This window comes from Spermophilus citellus (genome assembly GCF_964194105.1).
Source record: "Spermophilus citellus genome assembly, chromosome: 2".
Taxonomy (NCBI): domain Eukaryota; kingdom Metazoa; phylum Chordata; class Mammalia; order Rodentia; family Sciuridae; genus Spermophilus; species Spermophilus citellus.
The window spans coordinates 28,235,275-28,261,145 of NC_138183.1; the positions used below are offsets into that span (position 1 = coordinate 28,235,275).

General features: G+C 38.2%; 1 protein-coding gene and 1 long non-coding RNA gene across 3 annotated transcripts in view; one reads left to right on the forward strand and one right to left on the reverse strand.

The window, feature by feature from the left end:
• LOC308640833 lies at positions 1-25,432 on the reverse strand. Its single transcript, XR_014020361.1, has 3 exons — positions 25,295-25,432; positions 3,362-3,469; positions 1-178 (listed from the first exon to the last, which is right to left on the reverse strand). It is a non-coding gene; the product is annotated as an uncharacterized lncRNA (long non-coding RNA).
• Positions 1-25,871, forward strand: part of ABCA1 (ATP binding cassette subfamily A member 1) — a 132,317-nt gene that overhangs the window by 99,956 nt on the left and 6,490 nt on the right. For both annotated transcript variants that reach the window (XM_081278752.1, XM_081278753.1), the window contains exons 29-44: positions 1,671-1,795; positions 2,989-3,087; positions 11,400-11,589; positions 12,488-12,582; positions 13,698-13,730; positions 14,764-14,869; positions 15,689-15,763; positions 16,269-16,438; positions 17,946-18,123; positions 20,088-20,203; positions 20,313-20,457; positions 21,965-22,088; positions 23,108-23,237; positions 23,497-23,617; positions 24,618-24,680; positions 25,313-25,419. In XM_081278752.1, coding sequence (XP_081134878.1) covers positions 1,671-1,795; positions 2,989-3,087; positions 11,400-11,589; positions 12,488-12,582; positions 13,698-13,730; positions 14,764-14,869; positions 15,689-15,763; positions 16,269-16,438; positions 17,946-18,123; positions 20,088-20,203; positions 20,313-20,457; positions 21,965-22,088; positions 23,108-23,237; positions 23,497-23,617; positions 24,618-24,680; positions 25,313-25,419 — 1,877 coding nt within the window. The remainder of the gene's footprint in view (positions 1-1,670; positions 1,796-2,988; positions 3,088-11,399; positions 11,590-12,487; positions 12,583-13,697; positions 13,731-14,763; positions 14,870-15,688; positions 15,764-16,268; positions 16,439-17,945; positions 18,124-20,087; positions 20,204-20,312; positions 20,458-21,964; positions 22,089-23,107; positions 23,238-23,496; positions 23,618-24,617; positions 24,681-25,312; positions 25,420-25,871) is intronic.

Below are 25,871 nucleotides of genomic sequence, written 5' to 3' on the forward strand. Positions count from 1 at the left end.
TATGCTGGTTTCTGGCTTCATGGGTGGGCTGCACACTCTCTGACCAGTGAAAGCAGAATGCTGCTGCAGTCAAGATATAGATATTGGAGCTAGATTATCTGTATTTCCATCCCAGTTCTATTTCTTGCCAGTTGTGTGTCTGCCAGCAAATGACTTCTCCAGGCCTCAGTCTCCTCACCTGAAAAATAGAGATAATAATGTGCCTATGACACCATGTTATCCTGAGGATAAACATGAATAAATGCTTAGAATGGAGTCTGACGCTTGGGTTTAGGGGTATGTATGTGTGTATGTATGTATGTCTTTTATTTTAGAGAACAACATAAAAGGGTCAGAGTTTAGAAAAACTGTTAGGTAAATTCAGCTATCAGCTATCATAATATAAGTAATGTTATGCTCAGATGCACTTGACATATGCACTTATTAGAAACATGATTTTTCTCTAAGTTGATGTTTAACTCAAATGATAAAAAGATACCCAGAGAGATCAGAATGTAACTGGCAAAGAGAGAAGACTCATACTACTGCCTTCAAGTCAGAGATTGTATGCTCACTTGCTTAGTTAGAAGAGTTAAAATTATTTCACTATGTAAAAATTAAGAAATGTGGAGAAAAGTTTATAGAGAGTCTTCCTTACAGACTGTATGTATGATACTAAGAGTATTATGAGTTTGGGACATACAGACCTGGATTTGAAGTCTGGTTGTGTTATTAGCTGGCTTTGTGACCATGAGCAAGTAACTTGACTCTCTGATCTTTAATAACCAAGTTTTTGGATAGTAACACCATAAATAACAACATAGGGTAGTAATGATAATTAAGATAATTATCATTAGAGTACTTTCCAAGAGAATTGCTCACTTAATGATAATTTTCTGCATTGAAGCCCAAGAGCCAGAGTCAATATGAATCTTTAAGTTTTTAAAGGATAAGTTTCTCAGCAATAAATGGAAAGACATTTGAGTTTACTTGTAAAGTGTGTATGAGTCATTGTTTTCAGAGTAGGTTTGTAGAAAGTTTGAGGAATTTCAAGAAGGAGTTGCGTATTTATGCTTTGAGAGGTGATCATGGCAGACAATGGCTGCTATTGCTTGTGATTGGAGTCACTGCTTTTAAGAATTGGTTTCAGGATTATGGGATCTGATCGCTTCTCAGTCCTCAGATTATAATGAGAATACTGAGGCCCTACAGTGGTGATGTCACGTGGGTACACTTGTAGTAGTGTCAGACCCAGGATTCAGGACTTCTGGCTCCTAGTCCAGGGCTTGTTCACTCAGTTTTCTTCTGAGCTGAACTGTGCGCATGGCCCAATGTGGTCTTTCTCATCTTCAGGGGAAGAAATGCAGGACCCAGCATTCTGAGTCACCCTAACGTGGGGTTGTTCTTTACTCTGTGAAGCTCCTAGCTTAGTGCTTCTGCCAGGTGACTAGAGACTCTGACTTTGTGCTGCCAGCTTCTAGAAAGTCCTGGAGGGAAGATGTTTAGTGTTCAGGATCCATTGCTTTCACTCTGCCCACAAAGCCTTGGGCCAGCCATGGGCCCTGTCACCCTCCTTCCTGTGCTGCCTGGTCTGGGAACGTGGCTGGACTTGCAGGGACTTGCCCCTTGGACTTCTTTCTAACCTTATCTTTTCCTGCCATCCCCTTGCCCCCTCCATTGCCTGGTTACAGATTGTCCTGCCAGCTGTGTTTGTCTGCATTGCCCTGGTGTTCAGCCTGATTGTGCCACCCTTTGGCAAGTACCCTAGCCTGGAACTTCAGCCCTGGATGTACAATGAGCAGTATACGTTTGTCAGGTATGTGTTTGTCTTCTGGGCCCAGGGGAGAGGAAGGTTCAAGTAGATTAAGGTTGATCATTGTACTGAGGGGTCAAAAGAATAGAGTCAAGAATTGCACAGTGGAAGGGGTTTTACCAGCTGTGGCTCAGGCCCCTGTGTAAGCTACTACTGCATGCGAAAAACAACAGTATGCTACCCTTGACTTAGCAGCTAGTCCTCTCTTGGACATTTCACCCCTTCTCCTTATGCTGCGAGTGTTAGGACAACCCTGCATATTTTAGATGATATGCCCTTGATAAAATCTAAAATTGTTATAAAATATTTGTATTTTTAGAGTTATGTTTTAATTTTGTTATCTAATCATAGGGCTTCCATACAAAACAGAAGCTCCACATTCTTATTTTCTACATAGTATAATTCATATAATTATTTCCTACTCTTTAAATTTATGGTTTTAGCTAATGTTAACATTTGGCAAAAATACTTTCTACTCCATAATAATCCTATGCATGAAATAAAAGGACAAAGGAATTTCTGGATATTGTTTGGCAAAGGTTTTCTGGGATTTATAGGTGTATAGATAGGAGAAATATATAAGTGATATATAGAAGAGGTTTAAAAATGAAAATAACATATACCAAACATATGAATTTGTCTCTTTTTCTCCAAACTATGCTTTCTTCTTAATTCAGGTTTACTTGCCTTTTTCCCTTTCTATCTGTTGACCTTGTATTGCCTATAGCTATAAAATATGGCATGTGTTTGTGACCTGTGCCTATTATTTTTTGTACTTTCGAGATGTCTGTGCACACACTCAGTCAATAAAATCTGCCTGTCCTTCCTGGAAAATACTGGTTATCTGGGCCAAATGGATAATCGTGAAAGCAATTTTGAAATACTGATCCTTAATGAGTCTCATTACTTCAAATTACAATATATATGTAAATGTGTGTATATGTGTGCATAGGTACACACGGGTACACACATCTTCATACATATTCCAGTTTGGGGTGCTGTATACTACCCAGATGCTGAATATATGGCCAGAGTCCAAGCTCCTCATACCTAGTTTCTGTGTTTTATTCATTTTGCTTTTAAGAGCCTGGAATCCAGGAAGTACTTAATAGAGTATTTAATTTAGAAAACTTTCTTTTCTCCCTGTTCCTGGTTTAAATGAATTACTGAGATGGTTGCTTCCCATGTACCCACAGTAATGATGCTCCTGAGGACACTGGCACCCAGAAACTCTTGAATGCCCTCACCAAAGACCCTGGTTTTGGAACCCGGTGTATGGAAGGAAACCCAATCCCGTGAGTGTCACTTTTGCCATAAGCTGTCTTCTCATGCCTGCCATCTGGTTTGATTTCTGATATACTGCATTTATCAATTGCATGCCACATTTTAACCACTATTATTTGTCTTTTGAATCACTTTTTATTTTAAAAAAGTGAATATAATAACCTAATCAGACCCATTTAGGAACATTTAGAGAGACTTCTAACATCCTGCAAAGGAAATCATTAAAGACATTTGTTTACTTCTTTAGAACATTAATATTTAATTTAAATAGCAGTTTATACTTACTAAATGCTTTTCTCACTTCTGCCCCCAACTCCTGTGTTTTAGTGCAATAATAGGCTGCCATTGTATATAATTTGCAATTTTGCTCATCAGCTTCTTCACCTTAACAACCTGAAAAGATAAAATAGATTTTTCTAAGAGGGGACACTTTCTTGTTCCATTGCATATTTTTTCTTCAGGATAATGCTTTATTCTTTTATTAAACAACTTTCAGTGTAATGAGTGTATATTTGTTATGTACCAAATAATCACAGTTGTTATGTCTTTCCTTGATACTCAGATAGTCCCATATTAAGCAAATGGGAACCCTTTCAGGTTAGCTCCTGTGTCCCTTTAAACCAGTGTCAGTACTTGAACATTCAGGAACATTTGACCTTAATGTATTAGGTTTACTTCTTATTTCCTGCCCTAGATCTGGAACCAGATATTTATCCAAGATTTTTAGTGCCTTTTAATAGGAAGCAGTATTTATTTTATTTTAAATTTTGATTTGTTACATATGACAACAGAATGCATTACAATTTATATTATACATATAGAGTACAATTTTTCATATCTCTGGTTGTACACAAAGTAGAGTCACATCCTTCGTGTCTTCTTACATTTACTTAGGGTAATGATGACCATCGCATTCCACCATCTTTCCTACCCCTCTGTTCCCTCCTTTCTCCTCCCTCCCCTTTTCCCCTTTGCCCTATCTAGAGTTTATTTAATCCTCCCATTGCACCCCGCCCCCCCCCCCCCCCCGCATATTATGAATCAGCATCCTTAAATCAGAGAAATCATTTGGCATTTGTTTTTTGGGGATTGGCTAATTTCACTTAGCATTATATTCTCCAGCTTCATCCATTTACCTGCAAATGCAATGATTTATTTTCTCTTTTAATGCTGAATGCTGAATAATATTCCATTGTGTATATATACCACATTCTATATCTATTCATCTACTGAAGGGCATCTAGATTGGTTCCACAGCTTTAGCTATTGTGAATTGTGCTGCTATAAACATTGATGTGGCTGTGTCCTTGTAGTATGCTGTTTTTAAGTCCTTTGGGTAGAGACCGAGGAGTGAGATAGCTGGGTCAAATGGTGGTTCCATTCCCAGTTTTCCAAGGATTCTCCATACTGCTTTCCATATTGGCTGCACCAATTTGCAGTCCCACCAGCAATGTATGAGTGTGTCTTTTTCCCCACATCCTCGCCAACACTTACTGTTGTTTGTATTCTTAATAGTTGCCATTCTGACTGGAGTGAGATAAAATCTTAGTTTTGATTTGCATTTCACTAATTGCTAGAGATGTTGAACATTTTTTCATATATTTGTTGATTTATTGTATATCCTCTTCTGAGAAGTGTCTGTTTGGTTTCTTGGCCCATTTATTGATTGGGTTATTTGGTTTTTTGGTGTTAAGATTTTTGAGTTCTTTATCTATTCTAGAGATTAGTGCTCTATCTGACGTGCATGTGGTAAGAATTTGTTCCCAATTAATAGGCTCTCTATTTACCTTATTGATTGTTTCTTTTGCTGAAAAGAAACTTTTTAGTTTGAATCTATTCCATTTATTGATTCTTGATATTAGTTCTTGCACTATAGGAGTCTTATTGAGGAAGTTGGGCCCTAATCTGACACAATGGAGATTTGGGCCTACTTTTTCTTCTAATAGATGCAGTGTCTCTTGGTTTAATTCCTAGGTCCTTGATCCACTTTGAGTTTTTTTTTTTTTTTTACTACATTTATTTATTTATTTATATGTGGTGCTCAGGATTGAACCCAGGGCCTCGCATGCCTTGTGCGTGCTAGGCTAGCGCTCTGCCACTAAGCCACAACCCTACCCCGCCCCCATACACTTTGAGTTTTGTGCATCGTGAGAGATAGAAGTTTAATTTCATTTGTTGCATATGGATTTCCAGTTTTCCCAGCACCACTTGTTGAAGAGGCTATCTTTTCTCTGATGTACATTTTTGGCACCTTTGTCAAATATAACTATAATTATATGAGTTAGTTTCTGTGTCCTCTATTCTGTATCATTGGTCTATAAGTCTGTTTTGGTACCAATACCATGTTCTTTTTATTACTATTGCTCTGTAGTATAGTTTAAGGTCTGGTATAGTGAGGCCACCTACCTCACTCTTCTTGCTAAGGGTTGCTTTAGCTATTCTGGGTCTATTATTTTTCCAGATGAATTTCATGACTGCTTTTTCTATTTCTATGAGGAATGTCATTGGGATTTTGATTGCATTAAATATGTATAGTGCTTTTGGTAGTATAGTCATTTTGACAATATTAATTCTGCCTATCCAAGAATAAGGTAGATCTTTCCATCTCTTAAGGTCTTCTTTAATTTCTTTCTTTAGCATTCTGTAGTTTTCATTGTAGAGGTCTTTCATCTCTTTTGTTAAGTTGATTCCCAAGTATTTTATTTTATTTTTTGGTGCTATTATAAATGGGGTAGTTTTCCTTATTTCCCTTTCAGAGGATTTGTTAATGATACATAGAAGTTCCTTTGATTTATGGTTGTTGATTTTATATCCTGCTACTTTGCTGAATTCATTTACTAGTTCTAGAAGTTTTTGGTGGAGCTTTTTGGGTTTCCTAGGTATAGAATCATATCGTCAGCAAATAATCCTAATTTAAGTTCTTCTTTTCCTATATGTATCCCTTTAATTTCTTTCATCTAATTGCTCTGGCTAGTGTTTCAAACACTATGTTAAATAGAAGTGTTGAAAGAGGGCATCCCTGTCTTGTTCCAGTTTTTAGAAGGAATGCTTTCAATTTTTCTCCATTTAGAATGATGTTGGTCTGGGGCTTAGCATAGATAGCTTTTACGATGTTGAGGCATGTTTCTGTTATCCCTAGTTTTTCTAGTGTTTTGAACAAGAAGGTGTGCTATATTTTATTAAATGCTTTTTCTGCATCTATTATGCTGCATTTATTATTTCTGCATCTATTATATGATCATATAGCTCTTATCTTTAAGTCTCTTGATGTGATGAATTGCATTTATTGATTTTTGTATGTTGAACCAACCTTGCATCCCTGGGATGAACCCCATTTGATCATGGTGTACTATCTTTTTGATATGTTTTTGTATTCAATTTGCCAGAATTTTACTGAGAATTTTTGCACCTATGTTCATTAGAGATTTTGATCTGAAGTTTTCTTTTTCTGATGTGTCTTTGCCTGGTTTTGGAATCAGTGTGATATTGGCCTCATAGAATGTGTTTGGAAGTGGTCCCTCTTCTTCTATTTCCTGAAATAAATTTACGAGTATTGGTGTTAGTTCTTCTTTAAAGGTCTTGTAGAACTCCGCTGTATCCATCTGGTCCTGGGCTTTTCTTGGTTGGTAGACTTCTGATGGCGTCTTCTATTTTGTCACTTGAAATTGATCTGTTTAAATGTGTCTATCATCCTGATTCAATTTGGTCAAATCATATGACTCTAGAAATTTGTTGATGCCTTCGATATTTTCTATCTTATTGGAGTACAAGTTTTCAAAATGATTTCTAATTATTTTGAAGATAATTTCTAATTATCTTCTGTATTTCTGTAGTGTCATTCATGATATTTCCTTTTTTGTCACGTATGTTAGTAATTTGAGTTTTTTGTCTCTTTCTCTTTGTTGCATGGCTAAGGGTCTGTCAATTTTATTTATTTAATTTAATTTTATTTATGTTTTTGTTTTGCATTTTTTTTCAGTTGTTTCTATTTCATTGATTTCAGCTTTGATTTTAATTATTTCCTATCTTCTATGCTTTTGGAATACCTTTGTTCTTTTTTTCTAGGACTTTGAGATGTAAAGTCATTTATCTGTTGACTTTTTCTTCTTTTAAGGAATGAACTCCATGCAGTGAACTTTCCTCTTAGAACTGCCTTCATAGTGTCCCAGAGATTTCGATATCTTGTGTCCGTGTTGTCATTCATCTCTAAATTTTTTTAATCTCCTCATTGATGTCTTCTGCAACCCATTGTACCTTCAGTAGCATATTATTTAGTCTCCAGGTGTTGGAGTGGATTTTATTTCTTACACTGATTTCTAATTTCATTCCATTATGGAATGCAGGGTAGTATCTTTACTTTTTTATATTTGCTAAGGGTTGCTTTGTGGCATAATATATGTTCTATTTTAGAAAAGGATCCATGTGCTGCTGAGAATAAAGTGTATTCTGTTGTTGAAGGATGAAATATTCTATATATGTCCTTTAAGTCTAAGTTATTGATTGTGTTTTTGAGTTCTATAGTTTCTTTGTTCAGCTTTTGTTTGGAAGATCTATCCAGTGGTGAAAGAAGTGTGTTAAAGTCACCCAAAATTATGGTGTTGTGGTCTATTTGATTCTTGAACTTGAGAAGAGTTTGTTTGATGAATGTAGGTACTCCATTGTTTGGAGCACATATATTTATAATGATTATGTATTGTTGATGTATGGTTTCCTTGAGCAGTATGTAGTGTCCTTCTGTATCCCTTTTGGTTTACTTTAGCTTGAAGTCTACTTTATTTAATATGAGGATGGAATCCCCTGATTGTTTCTGCATTCCATGTGAGGGGTATGATTTTTCCCACCCTTTCACCTTCAGTCTGTGGATGTTTTTTCCTATGAGATGAGTCTCTTGGAGGCAGCATATTGTTGGGTCTGCTAGTTTGTATCTTTTGATCCGTGAGTTTAGGCCATTAACATACAGGGTTATTATTGAGGCATGCTTTGTATTCCCAGCCATTTTTAAATTTTTGATGTGGTTTCTCCTTGGATTAGTTTTTCCTTTAGTGTAATCCCTCCCTCTGCTGATTTTCATCATTGTTTTTCATTTCCTTTTCATGGAATATTTTGCCGAGGATGTTCTGTAGTATAGGCTTTCTAGTTGTGAATTCTTTTAACTTTTGTTTATCATGGAAGATTTTTATTTCATGAAATAAAACTAAAGTTTAATTTTGAAAACTAAAGTTTAATTTTGCTGGATATAAGATTCTTGGTTGGCATCCATTTTCTTTTAGAGCTTGGTATATGTTGTTCCATGATCTCCTGGCTTTGAGGGTCTGGGTTGAAAAATCAGCTGAGCTATGAATTCGTCTCCTTGTATACATGATCTGATTCTTCTCTCTTGCGGCCTTTAAGATTCTATCCTTAGTCGGTATGCTATAATGTGCCTTGGTGTAGATCTGTTGTAATTTTGTAAATTTGGTGTCCAGTAAGCCTCTTTATTTGGTTTTCCAATTCATTCTTCATGCTTGGGAAATTTTCTGATATTATCTCATTGAAGATTTTGTGCATTCCTTTGGTTTGAAACTCTGTGCTTTCCTCTATCCCAGTAACTCTTAGATTTGGTCTTTTGATGGATAGCAAGAATTATGGGATACCATACCAAAATTCTTACATGTTCTGTTCATGGTTTCTTACTATCTTCACTGTGTGGTCAACTTTATTTTCCAGATTGTATACTTTGTCTTTATTATCTGACATTCTTTCTTCCAAGTGATCTAGTTTGTTGGTTATACTTTCCATTGAGTTTTTTATTTGGTTTATTGTTTCCTTCATTTCAAGGATTTCTGATTGTTTTTTTTTTTTCAGAGTCTCTATCTCTTTCTTGAAGTATTTGTGCTCTTATCTCTTTGTTGGAGTGATCAATTTTTGACTGTATTTGCTCACTTAGGTCATTCTTTAATTCCCAGATCATTTTAATTATGAACCTTCTGAACTCCTTCTCTGACATTTCATCAACTTCACTGTCCATGGGTTATGTTATTGTAGTATCCTGGTTTGTTTATGGCACTTTCCTCCCCCCTTTTTTTTTTTCATATTGCTGCAGTACTGATCAGATTTGTAGTTACTGATGTCCTTTCCAGGCCACTTATCTATGTTTCTTCCTTTCTTGCAGTGTGGATCTGAGATATTACAGTTTCTACCCCATATTCTTATAGTATCTGTGTAGATTGTCTGTACCTCACCTTGATGTTGGGCTTCCAGACCCTGCTGGTGTCCCTCAATGTATGCTACTGCAACTAAAGGTGGTGGCAGCAATAGCAGAGGTAACATGAGATAATAGTGGGGGTGCCCCAAGATGGATGCAATGTCTTATAGAGATGGGGCTGAAAGGGTGGGCCTTACACTGTCTTTGGGATGCCTGCTCTGAGATGCAGCTGCTTCTAGGCCCTGACTGTTGTCAAAAGGTAGGGGCTACTGTGTGAGGAAGGCTATGGCGATGTCTGCAGTGTCTCAAGATCGAAGTGGGTTAGGCTTGGGCATCCAGGTGTGTGTGTGGGGGTGGTGAACTTGGACCTACTCTGGGCCTGTCCCACATATGTTGATGTGGGTGGATCTAGGCCAGGCCTGGGCTCCCATGGTGTTCTGTTGGTCTGAAGAGGTGGTCCTGTGCCAGAGCCTGAGTTCCGGGGGGTGTCTGTGGATGGCAGAATGGACCCAGGCCTACTGTCCATTGCATATTTTTACCCTACTTTCCTACAGAATATTTTTTAAAGAGTAGGCAAATAAATTCAGTGATCATATGCAAACGACTCTTTTGAGTTAAGGGGAAAGCAAGTCAGGAGATCATGTGGTAAAGACAGTGGTGGCTTCTTGTTCCTGTGTCTTCTCTTCTACAGTTGTTGCAGTACTGATCAGATTTGTAGTTGCTTATGTCTTCTCCAGGTCAGTTATCCAGAAAGATAGACCATCAAAACAGAAAATTCCTTAGAAAGAAATTACTTAGAACTTTTCATGCTCAAAGATTCCTGGAACTAAGTTGCATGTGGGAAAGGGCAACCATCCTGGCTACCCCCACTGAAATTCCAATTTTAGGTTTATAGAAGGTGGTAGGACTGGAGAAAATTTGACTGGGTACTTCTCAGTGGTCTGTAAGTTCATCTCAGTCAATTGTCTTTTGAAGGTTTTAGGAGCCAGCTTCAGGAGGACACAATGTCTTAGTTTGACTTTTCCATTTAGTCAACAGGCTTTAAAGAGTGGGAGATCAATCTGAAAGGCTGTTCATTTGATTTCTTTTAATATATAAGAAAATTGTATGAAGTCTGTGGCTCTATTTTAAATTGTAGAATTTTGAAACTGGAAGAGAGACTAGAAATAACAAGTCATTTTATACTTTTACCAGTGGAAAAAATAAGCCCTGAGAGGACAAGGAAGTTGCTGATGGTTTCATAAGAATTCAGAGTTCAAGTCAGAAATAAAGGCCATGTGTTTTGTCTCCTGGGATGCTTATACTAGCTCTTCATATACCAAGCATTCTCACCCTACTCGCCCCACCCCCCTGAATTCTCTACTCATTTTAGAACATAGATTGGATCTTGCCACTCTCCACAGGATTTTCAGCACATTGAGCATAAAATCCAGACTCCCTTCCCAGGCTCCTTCTGGCACCTGCCTCACTTTTCTCCTTGTTTATCATCTCTCTTCTTCTTAGCTTATCACATTCCAGTCACACTGCCTTCCTGTTGTTCCTCAAATACAGAAACACTGCTTCTCAGGGTCTTCTACCTGACTTTTCATTGCCTCTGCTTGGAGTATTCTCCCCCCCCCCCCATCTTTGCCTGGCTTGTTCTCTCTCATCATTGATGTTGTGGCTGAATATTGTTTCTTCAGGAGGAGGCTTCTTCCCATGTGCTCTCCCCTTATTTTATTTTTAGTCATATAAAATTAAATTGTTTATTTGCTGTCTAACTCCTTTTTGGCATGCAAATGCCATGAAGGCAGTGAGTTTGTCTTGCTCACTGCAGACTCACAGACATGCACAAAAGCACCTGGCTCATAGCCAATGCTCAGTGTGTGTGTTGTTTCAACAAATGTTGGTGGCTGGATCAAACAGAGTTCAGTTTATGAACATTTAGGATCTGTTTGTATTCTATTTTCCTTATCTATAAAACAGTGTTGCAAGGCTGTTGTGAGATCAGATGATCAAACAAGGCTATGCCCATTCTTTGTAAATGGTGAGGGATGGGCTTATGTTTGTGGTTGTTACAGAATGATCCTGTGCTCTTAAGGCAATAGGAAAGGCCAGGCCCTCTCCAGTGATCCCGCCCTTGATGCTTTTCCTTTGCAGAGACACACCTTGCTTGGCAGGGGAGGAGGAGTGGACTACTGCCCCAGTTCCCCAGACCATCATGGACCTCTTCCAAAATGGGAACTGGACAATGCAGAACCCTTCACCTGCCTGCCAGTGTAGCAGTGACAAAATCAAAAAGATGCTGCCTGTGTGTCCCCCGGGGGCAGGGGGGATGCCACCTCCACAGGTGAGTCCCCATCAGAGTAAGACTGCATAGTTCACGCAGGGTCAGCAGCCAGCATCTGCTGGGAGCAGGAATGAGTGAGATGTGAGATTAGGATAGTTTATTTCAGCCTTGAGGTTAATGCTTATCATAAGGAAAAGCAAGGGAGTTTTGAGGGAAGGGGATTTGGACCACAGTGTATCTATGCCTGTCCCACAGTGTTGGTGTCACAGGAAAGAGAGTGTAGGCATGGCTTCTAACCTTGGTTCTGCCACAAATTAACTGGTGGCCTTTCAAAAGGCCATTTTGATTCTCTGGGCTTCCTTCTTAACTGCTAGATTAGGGAGGCTGAACCAGAAAACTTTCAATGGGCCTTACCAGTTCTGTAATTTTTCTGAGATTCTGAGTTTAGGACAGTCATCTGAGCCTTTTTGTTTCTTCCTCACAATTTTAGGAAGTCTTGTTTGTGCTACCTTTCTGCTGCTTTATCAGCATCCAAGTTGAAGGGTGAGAATAAGGCATTTTAAGCTGATGTAAAAAGTCATGGTTACCACTCTAAGTAGCTAATCCACTCAATGAACTCCAATGAACACAAGAATTCACTAGGCAAAGTTTGTGATTCTGTGCCCCAATATCTCTTGTGGTAAAGAAAAATCACATCTCAGTGCTTATTGTTTAGCTATTCCAAATAATTCCCTAGGGAAGACCTTGGTGTGGTATAAGTGCATGACTAGTACTGAGGGCAGCATGGACTAGATCTTGGTGGTGGTTGGTGGAGGGTGATGCCTGGGCCCTGTGGTTAGGGCTCTAGTCACACAGTGGCATGTGTTGGAGGAACATGTGTCACTGTAGCCCTTGATATGTTTTATGTGCCAATTCTTGTCTAAGAAGACACACATGCTTGATTTTTATGTCGTGACAGAGAAAACAGAACACTGCAGATATCCTTCAGAATCTGACGGGAAGGAACATCTCGGATTACCTGGTGAAGACGTATGTGCAGATCATAGCCAAAAGGTGATTCTTTATGCAGTGTGGCCTGTGTTTTATCATCCCTGATTAGAGGAGTTAAAGGCCTACAAATAGTGGACCCACATGGTGGAGAGATTGCCAGAGTATGGCTTGATGTTTCTACTGGAAGTTTAGGATGTCATCCCAAACTAGAAATGATGCGTAGAGGTACTGTGAGCATTCAGTTTTTAGCTTAAAGGTTGAGGCAGCCTTGTCTAGAATGAAAATAAGTATGCATTCAAATTTGAATTCTACCACTAACTAGTTGCTTGACCAGGAGCATTATCAGGCAGAACTTTAATCTGAAAAAGAGAGTGGTGGTGGTTTACCTCCAGGTTAAGGGGACAACTCTGAGTGACAGTAATCAAAATTTTCTCTTTGTTATCCTTTTAAAACTCTAATTTGGGGGCTGGGAATATAGCTCCATGGTAGAGTGCCTGCCTACTATGCACGACACTCTGGGTTCCATCTCCAGTATTGTGGAAAAAAGTTTTAATTTATATAAAAGTGATATTACTGTTGCTCCTACAAGTTTGTTGTGAGAACTAAATGAAGTGATATATGTAAAGTGTCTTAGATGCTCATGTGGTATCATGGGGAGAACCTTGAGAAGATATAGTAGCTCGTGGCTATGGAAACTTGAAGCTTCTGGGACCTGGTGGCATAGTGTCAAATGTTTAGTTAATGCTCAGAAAATTTGTGTTCTGTTCCCTTCCCAGCAGCTTGATAAAGAGGGGTATCTGTGTTAGAAGCTCAGTATCTTTAAATGATAAAGCTGTTCAAAAATGTAATGACCTTGAGTCATTAACATAACTTCTCCATATGTCATTTATAACTGATGTATTATTTGAATTGAAAAATCTTCTAGTTAATTCATGCCTTGGTTTGTAAGGTGGTTTTTAAAACTGGCCCAACCCAAGTATGACCTTAATGTAAGGTTTATAAGATAGAATACAAAGTATGTTGAGATTAGGCTTTTTTCCATCGGTACAGTCCTGTAGTGCCAGCCTGATGATAGGATTACTTCTGGTCCTTTCTTTTGTCTTCAGGTAGATGTTTACTCCTTTTGCATCATCAGTCTTTCTAGAACTGATTTTTGGTTTCTGTTTTTATTTCTGCAGCTTAAAGAATAAGATATGGGTGAATGAGTTTAGGTAAGTTGATCTCAAGATTTTCCCTGGTGCTTCTAGTCTTGGGAGAATGATTTTTATGCAGGCATTTTGGATGGAGGGAAGCTGTTGGTTTCAGGATTGTTTGTCCCTCACACACTCCTGGGTGCCACATCACTGTGAGGAGAGAAAGGCCCTGCAGAATCTGTAGAACATGTGGGGTATAGACAGGCTTAGATTAGACTTGGATTTTCTGCCCAGAGCATTTCTACTCAGTGTCCAGCTGCCACTTCAGAGGCCTTTGAACAATTTGGTTCACTGATTTCCTTAAGGGCACTTAGAAATCTCTTGTGGGTCTCCAGGGACTAGTAACATTATGAGGGAAATACCTATCCTAGTTGCAGTTTTACCCAAATCAGATTCCCAGGGGTTCCCAGGGACTCAAGAACAATTTTTCAGGCCTTTGGCATAAGATCAAGAAAGTCTTGGAGAAAATAAAAAGCATTTTCACTGTATTTCAATCCATTTGTCCCTCTGGGTCTTGAAGATGTGAAGGGGTAAGGAAGCATCTCTGGATCCAGTTTGTATATCATGGAAATGAGATGGCTGGTGTGACTTCCTCAGGGGACCTTAAAGGCTCCCTGTTACTGTTTCATACTTTTCTTCCTTGCCTTGTCCCCAAGGGCCAGGATCTTTGAAAACTCTGGGCAGAGCAGAGTAGCCCTCATGCTAGTAAAGATACAAGGTCTCTTATCCCCATCTGGCCCACATGGGACAGTGTCCCTCACCACCTACCCTTCTACCCCATCTGCTTGCCTACAAAGGCAGTAGTGAATGTGAAATAAATGACCTTACTTTTCTCAGTGTCTCAGATATCTAACTATAATCAGACCCAGGACCTCCCTACTGGGCAGCAACCCAGTTAATAGCTTGCTAGAATCCAAGGTATAACTTGTCTGAATCAAACTTTGGTTGAATAAGAAATGGGTCTCTAAGAGGCTTGTCCACACTCATGTGGTGTCTGCTGCTGGTGATCACATGTGGCATACTGGGTTTTAATGTCAAGCTGTTCTTCTAGGTATGGTGGGTTTTCCCTCGGTGTCAGTAACTCTCAAGCACTTCCTCCAAGTCAAGAAGTTAATGATGCCATCAAGCAAATGAAGAAACACTTGAAGCTGGCCAAGGTAGTATATCCATCTTGAGATATGTTGGAAGAAAGGGCTTGGAGCTGCTGGGACATGAGCATAGTGGGCAAATAGATCTGACCAGCTAGCAGCTCATTGTTCAGATTATCTTTGACTACTGAGCCATAACTGGTATTCTGTGACTTCAGCAAGACAGGATTGAATTATTCGATGTATACTTAAAATCCTGAAAGTGTAGACCACAAATAGATTCAGAGACTTAAAAGTTCTTAGAATAACTGTTTGTCAGTTTGGCCAGTAGTAAATAAACTGGCCTTCAAGCAGACTTCCAAAACAATCACTAACTAAACAGAAATGGATCAGTTTCATTTTTAAGTTGGCTGGCTGGTCTTCAGGTCCTAGTGAGCACACACTTCATTTCTCTGTATCTCAGATTTCCCATTTTGAACTAAGAATTGAGGGAGTCATATGACATGGATTTTTTGATCCTGGATAGCAGTGATAGTCCTAGAGTCCAGTCTGTACTTCTGCCTTTGGAACACAGGCCCTAATGTCTAACACATCTGCACATAAATTGTGGCTGTGGTTCTTGGGATGATGCCAGGGGAACACTTGGAAGAAATTCTCATTGCCAGGTTATACAGACAACAGTCTTGGGACTTCAAGCCACGGGATTTCTCAGATATTTTTAAGACTGTGGTTCTCAGGAATCATTTAATGGCTTTAAATTTAATTTTAGTGTAGTAGTGGTGGTGTTGCTCTTGATAGGGGTGTCTTGTTGTCCACAGCTTCCGGACTGACTGTTGCCCTTTACCCGTTTGAATCATCACAATTGAGGTGGGTTTCTGTTGTTTACAGGACAGTTCTGCAGATCGATTTCTCAACAACTTGGGAAGGTTCATGACAGGACTGGACACCAAAAATAATGTCAAGGTAAAATGCTGTCTGTGTTTTACTGACTTTTTGGTAACCTATCCTGTTCCATGAAGTATTTTCAGCCATAGTAAAATTGATAGGGGTATTCATGACAGAAAAGAGCAAATGGTTAAATCCACTAGGGAGGCCGTATAGTGGAGTGATTAAGAGAATTTGTTTTGTTGCCAGACTTTAAAGGTGAACCACTATGACTTTGACTTGAATTACTTAACCTTCAGTTTTCTCATCGGTAAAATGGGGACAATAATCATGGCTCTCTCCAAATAGTTATGGGGAATATATGAATTAAAGATACAAAGTCCTCAGTACAACCCTGGGCCCCATGGTCGGTGGTTGTATCCTTGTGTTATCATCACTCTGCCATGTTCTGCAGTGTTTTGTATTGGTATATGACTTGAGTTTCTAAAATTTAGGTGCATGATTTGTGTGTGTATGTGTATGTACCTACTTCTGAGAGTAGTGTTTAGGGACATTATCTTTTACCTGCTATATTTTATCTCAGGTGTGGTTCAATAACAAAGGCTGGCATGCTATCAGCTCTTTCCTGAATGTCATCAACAATGCCATTCTCCGGGCCAACCTGCAGAAGGGAGAGAACCCTAGCCAGTATGGGATTACTGCTTTCAATCACCCCCTGAATCTCACCAAGCAGCAGCTTTCAGAAGTGGCTCTGTAAGTATAGCTGTGTCTAAAAGAATGGGGTGAGGAGAGAGTACTGGGGAAATCTGGAGCAGGAGAGGGAGATAGAAGGCTCCTTGTAGGCTAGCTGTTGCACAGTCAAGTACAGTATGTAAGTCTGGGTCCATCCAGACTCTGGGCAGAAAAGATCACTTTACAAATTGACCAGCAGGGCCTTTTTGAATTGTAGAAGAAAATGGCACAGATATGTAAAAATCATTATATTTGGTGAATTCATATAAATCAAGTTGAAAATTCTTAATACAATCCTAAAATAAGTAAATTCACCATTAACACATAAAAGTCAGTTTCATTTGTTTCAAAACTGTTTTAACCCAGTGAAACATGCTTTAAATAGTTTGACTTGAATTTGTCTTGAATTTGTGTGTGTGTGTGTGTGTGTGTGTGTGTGTGAAGTTTAAAGCCAGTACAGTCTTTGGAATTATAGAGATCTGGGTTTAAATCTAGACTGTAAACTTTCTAGATGTCTGATATTAAATGAGGCCATTTATGTAAATTGCCACACCAAGCTCCCAGAGATGACATTCAATATGTCAGATCCCCTTTCTATAAATGGAGCATGGTGCAGTTAGTTTCTACTTAATTCCTATAGAATATCAATAATAGACACTAGGGATCTTTATACCAACACCTTCTTAATTGGTTTGTAAAGTGTCTTACAAAAAGAATCTGATAGAATTGTTATATGTGTTAGATTGGTATGCTACATTGTGTTGTTCTAAAACTTACTTAGAGCAACAAATATTAACTTATTTGAGTAGTTTCATACCATTATTTTTTGTGTGTATGGATATTTATTATTTACTGCTCTTATAATGTTAAGAACAATGGACAAGGGGCTGGGGTTGTAGCTCAGTGGTAGAGCACTTGTCTATCACATATGAGGCACTGTGTTTGATCCTTAGCACCACATTAAAAAAAATAAAGGTAATGTGTCCATCTAAAAATACAATATTTTTAAGAAAGAACAATGGATAAAATTGAATATTGTTAGACCACACCCAGACTTCCTTTAACAGCTTCATATGGCAGTGGACTCTTTAACCTTAGTGAAATCAGCTTTGCATATGATTTTTAAAAAATAATACCAGGAATTAAATCCAGGGGAAGTTTACCACTTAGTTACACCCCTAGCCCTTTTTATTTTGACTCAGGGTCTTACTAAGTTGTTTAGGGCCTCACTAAATTTCTGATGCTGATCTTGAACTTTCGATCCTCTTGCCTCAGCCTCTCTAGTTGCTGGGATCATAAGGGTACACCATTATACCAGGCTCAGGTTTGCATTATTTTTTTAAACTTGAAAATGATCATATTTAACCTTGAATAAAACATATTTGGTGAACAGATGTTTTTCCCGAGCTTTCTTTGGATGTGTGTGTTTATGTATGTCTCTCTCCGTGTGTATGTCTCCTCATTTATTGTATTTCCATATAAATGCATCAAAGACATCTCTGATCTTCACTGCCTTTTTTCTTTCTAGGATGACCACGTCAGTAGATGTACTTGTGTCCATATGTGTCATCTTTGCGATGTCCTTTGTCCCAGCCAGCTTTGTTGTGTTCCTGATCCAGGAGCGGGTCAGCAAAGCCAAGCACCTACAGTTTATCAGTGGAGTGAAGCCTGTCATCTACTGGCTTTCCAATTTTGTCTGGGATATGGTAAGGGCACAGGCCTACTATCTTTGTATGGATCTCCATCAGGGCCATGAAATGGCATATATAAGATAGAGCACCTGTCACTGAGAATTGTTCCAATTGTTCTAAAGGTGCATGAAAAAGGGAATGGGAGAGACACTTATACACTTCCATAACTCCAAATATGGTGCTGGATGCAGAGCTGACTTCACACAGGAAAGAATATCTGACTAACTGATGACAGTTATTACCTAATTTCCTATTTGAAGACTTTCCCAAGAAACAGAAATGGAAGGACCTTAGTCTCTCCCAAGCCAGTACTTTTAACTTCTCTGATAAATGTTGACCTATAAAGTCAAGATATTCTTTATCTTGTTAGGAAAGCCATATGTTCTTTAAAAATTCCATACATTTTATCATAAACTTATTCATTCATTTGCAAATATATTTTTGTACCAGCTATAATTAATATACTGCTTCTATTTGGACCAACATGGAAGCCTTCAAAGAATTCTGAAGTTCTAATTTAATAATAAAGTGAAGTTGACCTATATTTCCTTATGAATTCCATGAATTCTAAGCCATAAGGAACAAATCTAGTTCTTTCCTCTTTGGATGGCTCCTCAGATATTTAAAGACAACTCTCATCTAACCAAAGTCTTCCACAGATGAGATGATATATGAGAACACACTTAGTCATCTCTAAAGCGCTATAACAATGTGAGTGATAATGATGGAGATGATGATGATGTCTTTACTTACTATACCAAGACTCTAAGACTGGCCCCTGTATGATCTGATTGTCCCGTCATGGCCATACTCCATATTGTTAATGTCTCTTTTGAAAAGCAAGGTCCAGAATCAACCTTGTATTCAGGCGATGGTTTGAATGGTTACAAGTCTAGAGGGAATTGATCTTTTTTCCATACTTCTATTCTGCATTTTAGAAAGAGCACTGTCTTATTGGCAACTTGATAGTGAACTGGAATCTTACTTCACAAAAATGACTGTTAAATTGGATAGCTTTTGTGTTATGCTAATACAATTAACTTTTTAGAACTTAAACTTTATGCTTATCCCTTTTAAACTGCATCTAGTTAAGTGTCCATTGTGTTTTGTATTTGTTTTATCTTGGTCCAGTAATTACTTCATTCATTTAAAATATACTGAGTGTATACTCTGTGTCTGACTATGCCAGGCATAGGAGATTCACAGATGAGATGCAGTCCCTACCTTCAGGGACATCACTTATATTCTTGTATATTATCTGCCTCTACCTGGTTTAGAATCTGCAGTTTGCTATCAGCATATCTTCATCTAAGTTGTTGATAAACACATTGAATAGGATAGGACTAATGCAGAGTCTGGTAGCCTTAAGCTGCAATTCTTTTAACAGCTGACAAAAATCACTGTCACCTCCCTGCCTGTGTTTTTCCCTGCCAGCTATGAAATCTCATAATTGTTCTATGGTCAGGTCTTTATTTCTGCATTTTAATGCTTGAAGCAGTTTCAGAACAGACTTTCAAATTATTCTCAGTGTGATGAAACAATTCTGACATTCATGTTATGAGCGCTTACCTCACAAATAGATCACATGTGAGATTGAACTTGGGCAGACTATAATATAGCATTAATGATGAAACAGACACAATCATCTCTGGGAAGAATAATGGAAGCTTATTTGTCCCCTGTGAAATTGAAATTCCTCCGACTGAGGATCCATCGTTCAGTGAGTTTACTGAGCGTGACACCTTGGCTTAGTTGTGAGAAAGACAGAAAGGGCATGCAGTTTATAAAACCAACCAAGGGTAAAATGCTTGTCACAATGTATTGTCCGTATTTTGATTAATAGTTTATGTGGCTTCATTAATTCAAAGTTATTCTCCAATATGTTTGTCTGCCCTTTCTTGTCTGGTGATGGTAAAGACTTGAAATGTGCTGTATTTTTGACTTACGAGTTAACTTTATTTCCTTGTTTTCTCTTTTAGTGCAATTATGTGGTTCCTGCTACATTGGTCATTATCATCTTCATCTGCTTTCAGCAGAAGTCCTATGTGTCCTCCACCAACCTGCCTGTGCTAGCCCTTCTTCTTTTGCTATATGGGTAAGGCACTTTTGGGTAGAGGACTCTGAAAGTGGGTAAGGCATATAGTACCCAATGTCATAGGGAGGGTAGAGGACTCCAATGGACATTTATCTTCTTGTCTCACCAGGTGGTCAATCACACCTCTTATGTACCCAGCCTCCTTTGTGTTCAAGATCCCCAGCACAGCCTATGTGGTGCTCACCAGCGTGAACCTCTTCATCGGCATCAATGGCAGTGTGGCCACTTTTGTGCTAGAGCTCTTTACCAACAATGTGAGTTCTGTAGAAAGAGCACCTCCTACTGGGATGGGCACTTCTGGGTGCCAGAGGACAGTGGTTAATTATGATCTTATTCTACTTCTCTGTGACTTTGACTCTGCTGACTACTCCATCCTGTTTCAGATACTGCCTTCCGTGGTCTACACAATACCTTTGTCTCCTGCTGTGCCTTATATTTCCCTGCCAAACATTTCAGTTTCTTCTGTCAAATTCTTTTATGCTTCCATTTCAGTGTCACTTTGCAAAAGGCTCAGTCCTCTGTCAGCTTTGCTTTCCACTTGAGACACCATATCTGGGCAATGCCATTCAATCCCAAGGCGTGCACCACTGCCTTTCCCAGTGTCTTATTGTTCTCTCAGATTTATGCCTTGATTGTTCCCTGGAACTCTACTTTCCCATTTTCACATACCTGGTGGATGGCTTCATTTAAATAACTTATAGATACCCAGAACTGGATATGTCATCATCTTTCCCCTTAGAACCTAGTGTTTCTCTTGCCATCCCTGTCATACTTGCTGGCATTACCATCCAATGCAGTTGTCCAACCCAGCTCTCTTGGAATCATTCTTGATGCTTTGCTATTGCTTATTTCACATGTTTGACTGGTCATGCCATCAGTTCTTTCAGTTACACATCTCATAAACAAGACTCCTTCCATTCCTATTGTCACTGCCTTTGTCCAAATACCTTAACTCAGCACACAAGGGTTTCATAGATGAACAACCTTTCCTGGCCACTTCCCACTACACCCTTTCTCAAAGCCCTGTAACTTTAGCAGAGTTGTCCCTTAAACCCAGCATAATCCTGTAGGCTTGGCTTGAAATGCCCTTCTTCTATTGCAGAGCCTGGTACTATTCTCCCTGCCCTTCAAGATTTAGCGCAAAGGTGTTGTTGTGCTACTCTGCCCTTTGGGATGTGCTCTCTTTTTCCCTGGGCCCTCAGAGCCTTCCATTCTGCCTCTAGTACCACACATATCCAGTTACATAGTCGTTTCCTATTTCCATGTTTCTCTTCCTAACCACAGAGACTATTTATTCATTAGCTTTTACCTCTCCCATGCCACAGCACAGTGCATCTTACAAATAGTAACTTCCTTAATCCCTGGATATATGGCCAATGTTGGCTGGGTGTCATAATAATTTTTGATGTATTTAAGAAGATTTTTGTAAAATTCTAGCAAAGTCCTAAAATTCAAATATTGACCCAGACACAAGCAATTTGCTTTTAAAATATTAAGCAAATATTTTGTTATGGATTTGCTTATGGTCAAACATAGCCTTGTTGCTATTCTTTGTTCATTTCTTTATACCCACAGCATTACTCCAAAGTTTTTTAAAAATATGGAAAATGCCTACTCCTATTTATTGGTATCCGAATTCAAAGGTTCATTTTATCCCCAGAGAATCAAATTGTTTCTTTACTCCCATATTTCAGACTTGGATACATTTTTAGCCTAAACTATGATTGATATCCATACTTTCTCTCTCTGTTATCTTTTTAGAAACTGAATAACATCAATGATATCCTGAAGTCTGTGTTCTTGATCTTCCCACATTTTTGCTTGGGACGAGGGCTCATTGATATGGTGAAAAACCAGGCAATGGCTGATGCCCTGGAAAGATTTGGTGAGTGGAGCAGTGGCTGCTAGAGGCTTCAGAAGAGATGGCAATTGCATGGGCCTTGGGCCCTAGCTTTTGTTTTGGAAAGGGACTGATGAATGGGCATTGTATGTCCATATTCTTCTTGCTCCCCTGAATGTTTATGCCAGTACAGCTGTTCTGGTGTAGTGTGACATAGCTATTTATCTGTGAAAGGGCATTTTTTGGAGTAAGGAAAATGCTGGCATTTGCTTGGACCCAGTGCCTCATGCTACTACTTGAGTTTGTCAGAATTACTGAAAAAGTAACACAGCGTTGGGATTTAGATACAGAACAAGAATCAGGAGAGATGTACACTTTGACTCTATTAGGAAAATCACAGGCCTGGAGGTCATATATTATCTTTTACACAATCTATAAAAAGATAATTCACTGCAGCTCTTTCTACCTTTAGAGTGGTTAAAAATATTTCTCGTATCATCATATGACTATCATTCATCTACTGGCTAATGTAGTTAGATGGGCCATGTTATTTGACGGACATAGAAGAGGGACTTTCTTCCACTTGGAGGTACAAAGGAGATGTATAAGGAATTTAGGGAATAGTTAGATAAAATCAGGTGACTTAATTGAGTCACTGGGTTACATTATGTGCCATTGAAATGGTCATCTTTTTAATGTGCTTTCTAGTATTTCTTATTACTAAAACTTGGAATTCATTAAAATACTGATCTTAAAAATTATCCTGGATTGTTTGCCTTAATCTAAAAGGATTTTTGGCCTGTCTCATTCAAAAGATATTAGCTATCTGACATGAAGTTACAGATCTAAGACATGTTGGCTCTAAAATTCTGATTGATACAGGGTAGTAGTATGTTCCCACGAGTCAGATTTGAAAAGTAGTCATTCTCATTATTTTTTCTCCTTTTCTTTGGTAATAGCCATTGGTGTTTCTAGGAAAATAGGTGAACTTGACCCCATGTTTGAAGAAGGGCATGGTTCTTGACACCTTCATTCTGACTTTATTTCTGTATTTTGTTTACTAGGGGAGAATCGCTTTGTGTCACCACTCTCTTGGGACTTGGTAGGACGAAACCTTTTTGCCATGGCTGTGGAAGGGGTGGTATTTTTCCTCATTACTGTTCTGATCCAGTACAGATTCTTCATCAGACCCAGGTAAGCTTTTGCTCAGAACTCATGGAGCGCTTGGTAGAGGGTCACAGAGGGGACACAGGGAGACACTTGCCAAGGATGGTTGGATCGAATTTGAACTCAAGAAAATCAAATTGATTTTCCTATTATGGGCATCCTGCAACCCCTACCCTGCCAAGGCTGGAAGTTGTGGCAAGTAGGTTTTAGGAGATTGCTTTAGAGACTGGATTTTGTTTTTAAAAAGAGTTTGAAAGGTTGTTTTTCTTAAAATTTTTCTTCTAAGACCAGTGAAAGCAAAGCTTCCTCCTTTGAATGATGAGGATGAAGATGTAAGGCGGGAAAGACAGAGAATTCTGGATGGTGGAGGACAGAATGATATCTTGGAAATCAAGGAATTGACTAAGGTGAGATAGTGAGTAGGGGCTATTACAGGCTTAATTTTTCAGTTGTATGTGCTAGAAACTACCCTAGTTGCTTAATGAAAAAGTTTACTTCCCAAAATGTGCATCTATACTAAGCTACTGTCAATTTAATTTTATTTTAAAGATACATGGAAACTTCTTAATTAGAGAGTCTACTGAGAATACTTTTGTAATGTGAATTTCCATTCTCAAATTTATTTATTTTACTTATATTTATTTGTGTGTTAGTTATTAAAACATTATATTGTTATGTTGTGTGCATGTACAGATATGTAACAACAAATCCCATCAATATGTACAACTATAATGCACCAATAAAAAATGAAGAAAAAACATGCTAATATTATATATCTGGTCAAAACTGAGGTATGGAGAATAAATGGTTGATTTTTAAATTTTATAATCACCAAAGCTGACATGTCTCTATTGCTCAGAAGGAGGGTCTGTTTCAATGCCCTCTTAGATGGCAGAATCCCAAATTTCACTTTTTGTAACACGTAGAGTATTTGAAATACTTTGATTGCAAAATTTTATCCTGTAGAATCTAATTTTAGGCTGGGGTTGTGACTCAGTGGAAGAGTGCTCGCCTAGCACATGTGAGGAACTGGGTTAAATCCCTGGCATCACATAAAAATGAACAAATGAAGTAAAGGTATTATGTCCCTCTACAACTAAAAAAAATTAAAAATAAATTAAAAATGAACTATAAACAATACATGGAAAAATATGTAGATATTAGTGACTGATATATTTTTTAAAAGACCCAGATTAAAAATTAAAAAGAAATTCACTTTTATTTTGAGCTTCAAAGTTACACCTGGTTGGCAGAGAGAGAGATGGCTCTTAGCACATCATATATGACTTAGTCTTATTGATAGAGTCTTATTTCATGGTGTATTTGGGTTATAATCCTCCCTGCCACAGTTGCTTGGAAGAGCTGTGAGTCACTGAAGTTCATGAATTTACATTTTGTTTGTTGCAGATATATAGGAGGAAGAGGAAGCCTGCTGTTGACAGGATTTGTGTTGGCATTCCTCCTGGTGAGGTAAACACACTTTGTCTGTATTGTGTTTGTTAATTCACACTCTATCTGTCCAATCAAACAACCATGTTTATAAAGGATGAAAGTGGCTTTCAAAGCTTCTCTCCTTATGCCTGTGTGAAGCAATCAGTCATCAAGAGATTGGGGACCCCTTATATCAAGAGAATGATTTTGGATAATCTCGGGCATTTTAAGAAAAGCATGTACACCCAAAATGTGCTTTTGTGATCTATTTCAGAGGATGAGGAAATTCAAATAGATTTTTAAAAATAGATTTTTCTCCTTCTCATTTCTGATGTGTCCTTTTATGCCCTATAGTCAAATAAGGTGGTATAATTTGACTAACTGGCTTTCATTACTGTTTTTCACACATCCATTAACTTTTGTCTTAATCTGACAACTCAAATGGTATTTAAAAATACAGACTTGCTGAAAATGATCCCATTATAAAATACATATTTAATATCTGTATGATGTCCTAAACCAAAAAGATATTTGATTTGTAATTGATATTTAAGAATGATGTTTCAGGATGATGTCATATAAAAATGAAGCTCAGTTGGCTATTTTCTAGGGTTGTTCAAATTTAGTTTTAGTAGTTTGATTATACAACTCACCTGGTCTTATTCTTTCAGTGCTTTGGACTTCTAGGAGTTAATGGTGCTGGGAAATCATCCACTTTCAAGATGCTAACTGGAGACACCACTGTTACCAGAGGGGATGCTTTCCTTAACAAAAATAGGTGAGAAAAGAAGTGATCTGTATTTTGTTACAAGGACTTTTTTTTTTAGTTTTAAAGAAACACATTGTTATTTTTTTATTATAATAGTACCCTTTAGATTTCATAAAAATGTTTAAATATAGTAAAGTTTAAAGAAGAACAAAAAATTATCCATAATTTCACTACCTGGAGATAACCACTCTTTACATTTTCTTTCAGTCTTACTGCATCACTTTTAACAGCTTTTCCATACGTGTAAATTACTTGTTTTTATTTTTTTTAAATAATTACTTTTTAGTTTTAGGTGGACACAATATCTTTATTTTACATTTATGTGGTGCTGAGAATCGAACCCAGTGCCTCGTGCGTGCTAGGCAAGCACTCTACCACTGAGCCATGACCCCAGCCCAATTACTTGTTTTTAAAGAACAATTCAGTAATTCTTAGTGAATTCACAGAATTGTGCCATCATC